Here is a 10,348-nt window from a genome sequence, read left to right as displayed (position 1 = left end):
ACTGTACCCATTAAACAATAACTCCCCTCTCCTCGCCTCCCTCAGCCCTGGCAACCACCGTTCTACTTTCTGTCTCTATGAGTTTGGCTCGTCTGGCTATCTCATATTAGTGGAACCTACACTGGAATAACACCAATCAGTTAATTTTTATTTCCCCTTTATAAGCATAGGCCTTTATTCTCCATATGTGAAAATCTCATTTATAATAATGATTTTCCAAATTTAACAATAAACATTCCCTTAGAATCCTTCAGAAATTTAATGCCCTTCAGATAGAATTTGTATTTGGACATTAAGCAATATTACAAGGCCCTTTTAAGATACACGAGTTGATCTAAGAATATGTCAGCCCTGGAAAGTTATATTTAATATCATTGATCACAGGGCCCTTTACTCCTATGTTATTAATCTGGCTTTTGGAATGTAGGGAATGTTTTATACTCGGTGGCTTTGAAGAAAATGTAAAAGAATACATCAAACTGTTGTATAACACTATTGTTTTTGTCTTGCTGTTCAATAGCTGATGCTCTGTGGTGAAGCTGCAGTTTGGTTTAACACGGCATTCATGCAAGCCATTTTCAAAGTGCATGGATCCAAGCCAGCTGGTTCTTTAACGTGCAATTTGCAGACCTTGAAAAATGAAGACACTCTATGATTTTATTATCTTGATGGTAACTGTGTCACCCAACCCAGAATTTGACTTCTACCCACCCCACCACCCATTTTTTTTTCTAGTGAAGGTAGTTTGCAGATAACATTGGGGAAAAGTGAAAATCAGTAGGAGGTACAGTGAGGGAACAAAGAGTGTGAAGTCCGTGATTATTCAGACATAAGATATTCTCTTCCCTGAACAAGATTGTTTACTGTTTTCTTCACCACGGAACAGAATAAAATGCGGTAACAGTATTTTGTAGTTGAGTCGGTGCTGCACATAATCGGGTTCCACAGAACCATGGCCGGGATTTGTCAACCACTCCGTCTGCGCATTAGAGTTAAGAGGTGTGCATCCCCTTGTGTCTGCAGTTTTGAATGATATTTATTTTAAAATTTGTAATGGTAATACTTTTATGAATTAAAGAAGTTAAAAGTCAGGAAAACGTTAACAGAAAGAGTTTTGTGCTTATTCTTGTGCCCTATTTCTAAGTTTGTTTTTTTTTTAGTTAACAGTGAAGCTGTATCTCAGATACAGTTACTAAAAGATAAACATGTTGCATAATGTAATTTAGTAAATTTTGCCAAAAAGTCATATTCTTTAAATAACATTGTAGAGACCATAGTCACACTCATATCTTGCATGTAGTATTTTATAAAAATGCATGGATTGGAAAGTATATTTGAAATTTATTGTGTCATTAAAAAAAAAAGAAACATAGCTTGGCTGAAATGGAAGAGACAATATTGCATAGTAAAAGTAGCCCAGGAAGGAATTCTCACCTCTTCAGAATTTTTATTATTAAACATTTCAACCTTACATTAAAGTTGAAATAATAGTGTAAAGTATACCCATATATCTTCCACCTACATTAAATATCTGTTAACATTTTTCCACTTTTATACACATAATATTCTCTATTTGCTTATTTGTGTATCTGTGTATATATAAATATATGTTATTATATATAATATATATTACACTAGCATGTATATTATATATAAATGTAATTATATATTATATATTTATAACATATAGGTATGTGCTTATATATATTTGCTAATCTGTTTGTTTTGGTGAATCATTTGAAAGTTAAGTTGCATACATCACACTTTACCTCATAGATAATCAAAATACCATGACCATATCTAAGAGAACAATTCCACAATATTATATAATATGTAGCCCATGTAAAATTTCCCCACTTGTCTCTTTTTGAAACAGAATCCAATTAAGGGGGGGGTGCCTGGGTGGCTCAGTCATTAAACGTCTGCCTTCGGCTCAGGTCATGATCCCAGGGTCCTGGGATCGAGCCCCTCATTGGGCTCCCTGCTCAGCGGGAAGCCTGCTTCTCCCTCTCCCACTCCCCCTGCTTGTGTTCCCTCTCTAGCTGTGTCTCTGTCAAATAAATAAATAAAAATCTTTTTTTAAAAAAAGAATCCAGGGCACCTGGGTGGCTCAGTTGGTTAAGCGACTGCCTTCGGCTCAGGTCATGATCCTGGAGTGCCAGGATCGAGTCCCGCATCGGATCCCTGCTCAGCAGGGAGTCTGCTTCTCCCTCTTGACCCTCCCCCCTCTCATGTGCTCTCTCTCTCTCATTCTCTCTCTCTCAAATAAATAAATAAAATCTTTAAAAAAAAATCCGATTAAAGTTTGGTTATTTTGTCTTTTTAATCTAATCCCCCTACCATCTTCTTTTTTTTTTTTTTAGAGAGAGGGGTGATTTATTTTTGGAAAAGTTCAGGACAGTTGCCTTTGAAAATCACACATTCTGGGTTTTCTGAGTGTTTCCTTGTGGTGGCATTTGTCTTGTTCTTCTACCCCATATGTCCTCTCTGCTACAAGTTAGGTCTGGAAACTTCATTTGATAAAGGTTTGACTATTTTTGGCATAAACATCATAGAGGATGTTTAGTACTTTATATTTAATCAAATCAGGAGTCATGGAAGTATTTCAGGGTGGTCTATAATAGTATAATTCTTGAGGAAATTAAAAGTTAACTTTTGGTGTTACTGATGCTAACTTTGATCAATGGGTTTGGAACCTGGGTGGAGAATCCCCCCAGCATTTCACTCAGGTACCACGTCTAGCACTGGGCAGAGCAGTTGGAAGTGGGAGTTCCTGGTAGTGGAGTGATACCATGTAAGTAGATGCACTTTGTAACACTGGGAGGGGAGAGCTTAGAAATGTGAATTCAGTACTATTAGGACAGTGGAGCAGTGGGTGGTTAGCCGTCTTAAATTTTAATTTGCTGATTTAGGTGAGCTTGTGGTTAGTATAATTAATAAAGAACATAGTAAAGTGCCTCATAATCAGTCAACACTATGGAAATGAATACTATGGAATTGGATGATATTGAGCAACTGCAATCCTAGTTCATGGGCTTTCTCACATTTCTAAGGTTAGAGCTTCACGTAAGCAGCCAGCTCTCTTGCAGACACCACCAATTAATAATGGAACATAAGCACTTTTCAATAAAGTTGAGAGAGAGATTGAACTTAGAGCTCTAGAGGGCAAAATCACTTTGGGGGGCTTTTGCAAAAGACAGACGCCCAGGCCCCATGCCACATATACTGAATTGGATTCCAGGGGATGGGAGTGGGAGAGAGAGGGAGAGGGGCTGTGGGAGGACAGGGGTGAGGCCCAGGCATTAGCATTTTGCAAAACTTCCCCAGGTGATTTGGTTATGTCCTGAGGTTAAGAATAATTGGAGTGAGAAGAAATGGCAGCAGTTATGAGACTAATTATGATCATGGAACTTCTTTGCTTTAATTGTCCTCAGACTAAAAGTTCTCTGAACTCTTCCCTCAGGAGGTTGTATTGAAATTCCCCACGTTAGGAGTCTAATGCGTCCCAGGCCAACCTACCTGAAAGGAAGAAGCATGCTGTGACCCTGTCATGGATAAATTGATATCTCATTCTTTTTTTTGTTATTTTTATGAAAAGAAGGATTTAAAATAATTGGAGCCTACTGCCCCAAATTATATCCTTGTGCCTTCTCTGCAGTTTGTGGTTTAGGGACTGGGCAGGAGTGACAAGATTTCATTGTACCACAGAATATTCTTTCTCTGTGCATGATGCATTTGCTTCAGGGTGAAGTCTGATTACAAATGAAAGTGAAGTAACACTGTGGGTCACAGCATTCTGAGCTGCAGATCTGGGAAGGGACCGAGGATCCGAAGCTACACATACATGTTGGTTAGATCCTGTCTTGAGGCTAAATCTGTGGGGACTGTGGAAGAGTCCTGGAGCCCCTCACCAGTCAGAATGGGAACATGTAGACCCCAAATTTCCCATGAACAAGGCACACTAAAGTAAGCCAGTTAAGAACAATTAAAATTGCATTTTAATTTGGGAAAGACTTGGCCTCTTGCCCTAGTTCATGGAGGTCTTATAAGGAAGTGATTGTGGAGCAGTTTGCAAACAGGAAGTGTTTTTAATACTATATTTTAGTTGAATTAGGAGTAATGATTTACATTGAGGGAGTGAGTCAGACATTACCCAAGCATTGAATTAGGCACATTCCATGTCTCGTGCTGGGACTCTGTGGAAAAAAAAAAAAAAAAAAGAATATGCAAATTTAGCCTAGTATCACATAAGTGCTATGGGAATAATTGTAAATAATTGGATTATTAGTAAGGAACTAGGAGTGTGGGCAGATTTTTTTTCTGTGGTTCAACTATTGGACAAAAAACAGCATAACTTTGGCAATCTAAATGAAACACAAGACAGAAAGGACATGCTGCCAAATCAGAATGACATTTGAAAACCACGTTAATAGAGCATTTACCTTCCAAGAAATTTTTAGATCCAATTCTATTTCATCCAGATTATGCCTCTCCCTTGGCACTCAGCAATTTTTATTGAAAATGTGTCCTACAGATACATTTTATGTCCACTTACTAATCTGCACTGTCAAATGGTTTGGTTCTTTGTCCATAATGTTAAGTATTTAGTGTAGAAATGTGTCAAGTCTATAGATTCTGTTATACATACTCCAACTATTTGCCAGATATCCAGTATATTTAATAAAGATGGGTCCCTGTGCGCTCTAGAGATGCCTAATGAAAATTGTCAGAATTAACAGTTGCCATTTCTATTCCATGCGTTTCATATTGAAATGAGAGTAAGAAGTTGTTGACCCTGGAAAAGTCTAAGGATTATTTTCTTTTTATGAGGGTCTTCCAATGAGGAATTCATGTCTGAAGTCATGAGGCAGTGTCAGGCAGGACTGAATCAGATTGTCTTAGTATTTCGTAGTGTGCCTTGATTTTGCTGGTGTCAATCTCAAAACACGCGTTTGCACCCCTGTATCTTTGCGATCCTCCTCTATAAGATATTTTCTGTAGGTTATCTTGACAAAGTGAGCAGCAAAACCAAATCCAAGCAGTGTCAAAGAGAGGATTGTAAATTCAAATTCATGTTCCATTATGTTTTTTAAAGATTGAAAATGTCATGTCACCATGAATCTGTTTGATTCAAGCATTTGTACTTATCTCCGTAAATTAAGAGAAGAAACAAACTTAAATTTCTTTCCTTGTTACCTAACACAGAAGGTTTTATTTATTTTTTAAATAAAAGATTATGTTGCTGTGTTCTTTCTAGTCTCAGAAGTAAAATATGCATATGTAGTTATAAAAATCTTGGTGGTAGTTGCATGAGACTAAACATTTTTCATCCTCAAGGAGTTCATCAGTAATGTATGGTGAACGTTGTATGTAATAATGAAGGATTGGAAGCAATTTAAATGATACACAGTAAGAAAATTATTGAATAAATTGTTATAACTTGATGGAAAATTATCCATCATGTACATCCATTAATGTAGCAAATAAAATCATATTTTGGAATAGTAGTTACATGGGAAAATGCTTTTGGCAATGTTAAGATTCAAAATTACAGATTTAATATAGTTCCTATTTCGTGAGGAAGAAAAAAACACATGTAAAATTAGGTTAAGATAATATAACCAATGTGTATCAAAGATTTCTTTAGCTGCAATTACATGTGATTTTTATTTTCTTATGTTGCTACCTTTTCCTAATTGTCTGAAATAATTTTTTATTTTCGAATTTCAAAAATATACAACAAAGTGTTAAAATAGAAAAGAAATGCCATATGTTAGAGAAGTATTTATTAAATGCCTACAGGTAATATTTGGAAGAATTGAGCCAAATAATGAACGATTGCAGCCTTTGACTTTGTCCATGTGTTTACTGCCTTTAAGAGCACTTTTGCTGTGAACTGTCATGGTGCTGTCATTTTTCTTTATTGACAGAATGAAATGAGGGCAGAGATCTTATTCAACAGCATTTAATTTTTGTATTCTTGTTCAAATTCAATTCTATGGAAGAAGATAGCAGATTTTGAATAGATCTGGCATACTATGAAAAATATTAAATATTAAAATATACCTAGAATTTGGCTACATAAAACTGGAAAATAATCAGTAGGGTAAAAAAAAGAATGTATGAACAAAGTAAAAAGACACTAAACTGAGGAAGCGACAAGATGAGGCTGGAAAGATGGGTGGGGCCAGAACATTAGAGACTTGAGGGGAAGAAAGGTGTGAGGTTAGTCTTTTTGAATGGTAACACTGGTGGAGTTTACGTACAATCTAAACAAATTTTTGGCCTGTTTGTGTGTCCTGTACTAGAGTTTACTTAATATTTTTCTTTAAATTGAATTAAACTTTTAAAATTCATCCTAATCATAGCAAACATATATGTGAAATCATGAGTCTGTTAAGGTTATACTTTTTAATAATACAAATTAGAATTGATAAATGACTATTAAAGCCTCACAGTCTAAAGCCATCTTGCATCCCATCAGCGATACACATAGCACACTTTGGCAAGCACTTGCATGGAAAGGGCGATGTGGAGATGGGGACTTGACTTTTTGTCCACCCTGTCCATCTCTCAAGTGCTACCATAATTTGGGCGTAGTCCTCTTGCTGAACTTGACTGGGTGATGTTTTGTTTTAGGAACTCCTCGGAAGGCTCGTCTTTCCACATGGACATTAGGGCAACATGGGCATTAGGATGGTGCCATTGAGCACAGATGGCTCATTCCAGCCAGATAGAAGGGAGAGTGAAGAAGAACATTTAGTGATAGGGAGTCGCTGGGGTCATAACTGCAACAGAGAAAGCAGGAGAGAATACACAGAACAGAGGCATGCCTACCTACCTAGAGAAAGAAAGAAGAAAAGAAAAGTGAAAACCTAACCCAGAGGTTTTATCAGCACACACAGTGATTTTCATAAACTGTAGAATTCAGTGGTGAAAGGAACTTACTGGAGTTATTTATTATTTATCTACTGCATCCCTGGGCTCACAGGAAACACTATGCACTTCTGAAAATGACATAGGGGAGCATGCAGTTTTGGGTAGTGGGTAGAAGCCCATGGGTCTTGCCACAACTCAGCCTCCCTTATCTGTCAAGGTCACTGTAGAACAGAAAGGGATATTATGGTCTCAATTTCTCTCATAGGGAGACTGAGGACAGTCTGACTTTGGTCCTCTGTGCTCACTACATGTTAATTTTTCTTGTTTTTTGGCTGCTGAATCCAGATTGACTTTCTCCTTTTAGCAAAACGAAACAGAACAGAACAAAAACGGAGGCAGATTTTTGTATCCAGTGAGAGTACTTGGAAATTCTCCTGTGGCCTTCACTTTTCACTGTCTACTTGAAGATGGACTTTTGCCCAAGGGTTACAATGATTTCAGACCAATGTCCTTACTCTTTATCTTAAATACCTAATGTCTTTGCATGGGCAAATATTTTAAAATGCTTACTTATTTGTTGCTTGCTTGTTTTTTGTATTTGAAATAAGATGGACCCAATCCAAAAGAAATGAGTAACCCATTTCTTCTGTTCAAGGAACTCCCAGGAAGAAGGTGCCATGACTTGCCTCATTGCAAATTTTGAAATGTTTTGCTTTCTCCAGCCTGAATAATAATAGACTGTAAGCTCCATAAGGGCAGGGATTTGATCTATTTTAATCATTTAAACATCTATATCAAGCACAGGGGCCGATTCATAGTAGGCACTGATACATTTTTTTGAGTGAATGAATGTATATTAATATCATAATGCTATGTATGTATAGGACATCACAGTTGTAAAGTGTTTGATCCTTACAACAGTGTCTTCACAGTGGGTAGAAACTGGTGTTTTTATCCCCGTGTCCTAGGTGAGGAACATGGAAGTGAGCAGTAGAATGGTCTGCCCAAGGCTTCACACGGAGTCACCGATGTGCAGTTCTATCCCTGAACACTCTTTCCCAATTTGGAGTCAAGCAGGATGGGGCACAGCTGTTCCTCTGCCTAATGGTTCCTGCTTTTCTGGACCTTCATGGAATTCTCCTTCTTTATTTTCAGATTACAGGACAGGCCCATGTTTTACTGTGGTCAGCAACCAGATGTGCCAGGGACAGCTCAGCGGGATTGTCTGCACAAAAACACTCTGCTGTGCCACGGTCGGCCGAGCCTGGGGCCACCCCTGTGAGATGTGCCCTGCCCAGCCCCACCCCTGTCGCCGGGGCTTCATTCCAAATATCCGAACGGGAGCCTGTCAAGGTAAACCTCTGGCCGATGGAGTTATTAATGGATTCATCTTATTTACTCTGGAGAGCCATTCTGCAGTGAAGTTGGAGAGAATGGAAAAGCGGCGTCAGAGACATAGCTTCACGATTTCGCTGACGGCATGATATCCAACTTAGGCATTACGAGCGTGGCTCAAGAGAGAGCCTCTCATCTCCCTGGAGTTTTCCTTGCCCGCAGCTCCCCCTCCCCCCACAGAGGTGTTTCTAGGGGGTGGTAGGATTCTCTTTGCAGCAATGCCGTGCATTGTAGCAATGCTGTGTTTAAACACTAAGCAAAATTTGTGCACAAGGTGGTCTGTTTTTCCCAGGTTTTTTTCCTTCATTTGATACTGTTGGAGTTCCTCTGTCTCATGGGTTGTACTTAGTTGACCTCAAGAAAATTGTTCCTCTCTCCATTCTACATGCTACATTATGCTTTTTTTTTTTTTTTTACAAGTCAGAAATAAATTAAGATTTGTTTCACAGTTTTAAATATCCCCAGATGTCGCCTGCTCGCTTCTTCTCCTGCCTCCCATAGAAGCCCTTACTCTGTTTTTGGCTTTCACTCCTGTTCTTCCAGCTGTACAAATTCTTTTATTGTCTGGATGTCTGGCAGGAAACAGGAGGAAGTGAACGGAGGCAGTTCAGCACTAAACTGATGGGATTGAAAACTCCCAGGCTGTATCTGTTTCCTTTAGACATCTTCAGGGCTTTTTCAGCAAGTTGCAATATTTTCAGAAAATTCAGGGTATGCTTTTCTGAGGCAAGCAGATACTAGTTTTGTTCTGTATGTTAATTCTAAGGCTAATATGCAGGAAAACAGAACTTGAGCTTAATCCCACAGGTCTGTGGGTCTCCATTAAATTATACTTCCACAAATTCCACTTGTGATAAGCACTGTTGGTCCTGGCTCCCGACTGCTGTGTATAACATACAGCTCCTTTATGTGCCCTTCAACTTGTCCTTCTGAGTGTCAGGAGCAGCAAGAAGCCACTTTGAAACAAAGGAATTACAGAGGGGTCTAGTGTGTGATTTTATAAAATAAAAAGTAAGTTTAGTTCCCCCTTTCTTAGGTACCTTCTTTATTTTTTCTCATCCTTAGAAAGTCCCAGTGAGTTTTGAAGAAATTCTTGGTCTTGGTGTTCTGAAGCCAGCCACTACCCATGAACACACCGACAGAGACCAGAAAGCCAGATATGGTGTCCATGAGTCCTTGTCAGAGGTTGAGGCACTAAGAGAATTGGGGGACAGAGAATGAAAAGAGAGAGGGAAGAGCGACTCCTCTGTGGATTTACTATGCATTTTCTATGGTCTAGACTTGTCCAGCATTTCCTGTCTGTCCCTTCCTGACTCTGCTATTAGACATCCAAGAAAAAAAATGAAAAGATTTCTATCAGAAATTTTGTGCAACCCACAAAATCAAAATGGCAGTCATATTGCCACTTTGAGAATGAAATTCATCATGTTTGGTTGTGTGTGTGTGTGGTTCCCACCCCCGCGCCCCCCCCCCGAGGGATTCTGCTTTCGGCTTGGGGCTCTGTCTCTTTGCTGGCGTTTTCAGACCTTGGGCCAGATGTGAAGGGCTGTGGGCAAATGGGTTCATAAAGGAGGTTATTCTGTCTTCAGTCTTGGAAGGTATGGCCAGCAGAGAAGTGCCCTCATATATATTACCTCTTGGCCAAAAATTATGACCAACATGACTATCAAGTTTTGTTTATATGTACCATCAATTTCAAATAACATTTTAATAACTTATTCGGCATATCAAGAGAATGGAAACTTCTGGTCTAAGACAAAATTGAGATCAGCTGTAAAACATAATCTAATTATACTTCACATATAGCTATTCATTTGTGGGCCAAGACATTCCATTTAAAACAGCGACACTTTTATAGCAAAATAAATTGTTGCTCCTTTAGTATCCTTTCCCTCATGCCGACTTTTCTCAAGAGCACATGTTATTAGAGATCTTAAAATTGGTGATCATCCTCTTGCTTCATACAGTGAAGAGTAAAACAAGAGAGTATACTAGGTTTCCAGATTTCAAAAAGAAGATCCAAAGTGAGAGAAAGAAAATTTAGACTGCCACCCCGGGGGTTCCTTTATTAAAC

The 10,348-nt window shown here is 38.6% G+C and overlaps 1 protein-coding gene across 2 annotated transcripts in view; it reads left to right on the top strand.

The window, feature by feature from the left end:
• Positions 1-10,348, top strand: part of FBN1 (fibrillin 1) — a 218,550-nt gene that overhangs the window by 87,737 nt on the left and 120,465 nt on the right. For both annotated transcript variants that reach the window (XM_081831045.1, XM_081831044.1), the window contains exon 6: positions 8,035-8,232. In XM_081831045.1, coding sequence (XP_081687171.1) covers positions 8,035-8,232 — 198 coding nt within the window. The remainder of the gene's footprint in view (positions 1-8,034; positions 8,233-10,348) is intronic.

The sequence above is a fragment of the Leptonychotes weddellii genome, chromosome 9, assembly GCF_054177405.1.
Source record: "Leptonychotes weddellii isolate Sample4059 chromosome 9, ASM5417740v2, whole genome shotgun sequence".
NCBI lineage: Eukaryota > Metazoa > Chordata > Mammalia > Carnivora > Phocidae > Leptonychotes > Leptonychotes weddellii.
The sequence above is the reverse complement of the archived record's forward strand: the minus strand, read 5'-3'. Positions and strand labels throughout refer to the sequence as shown.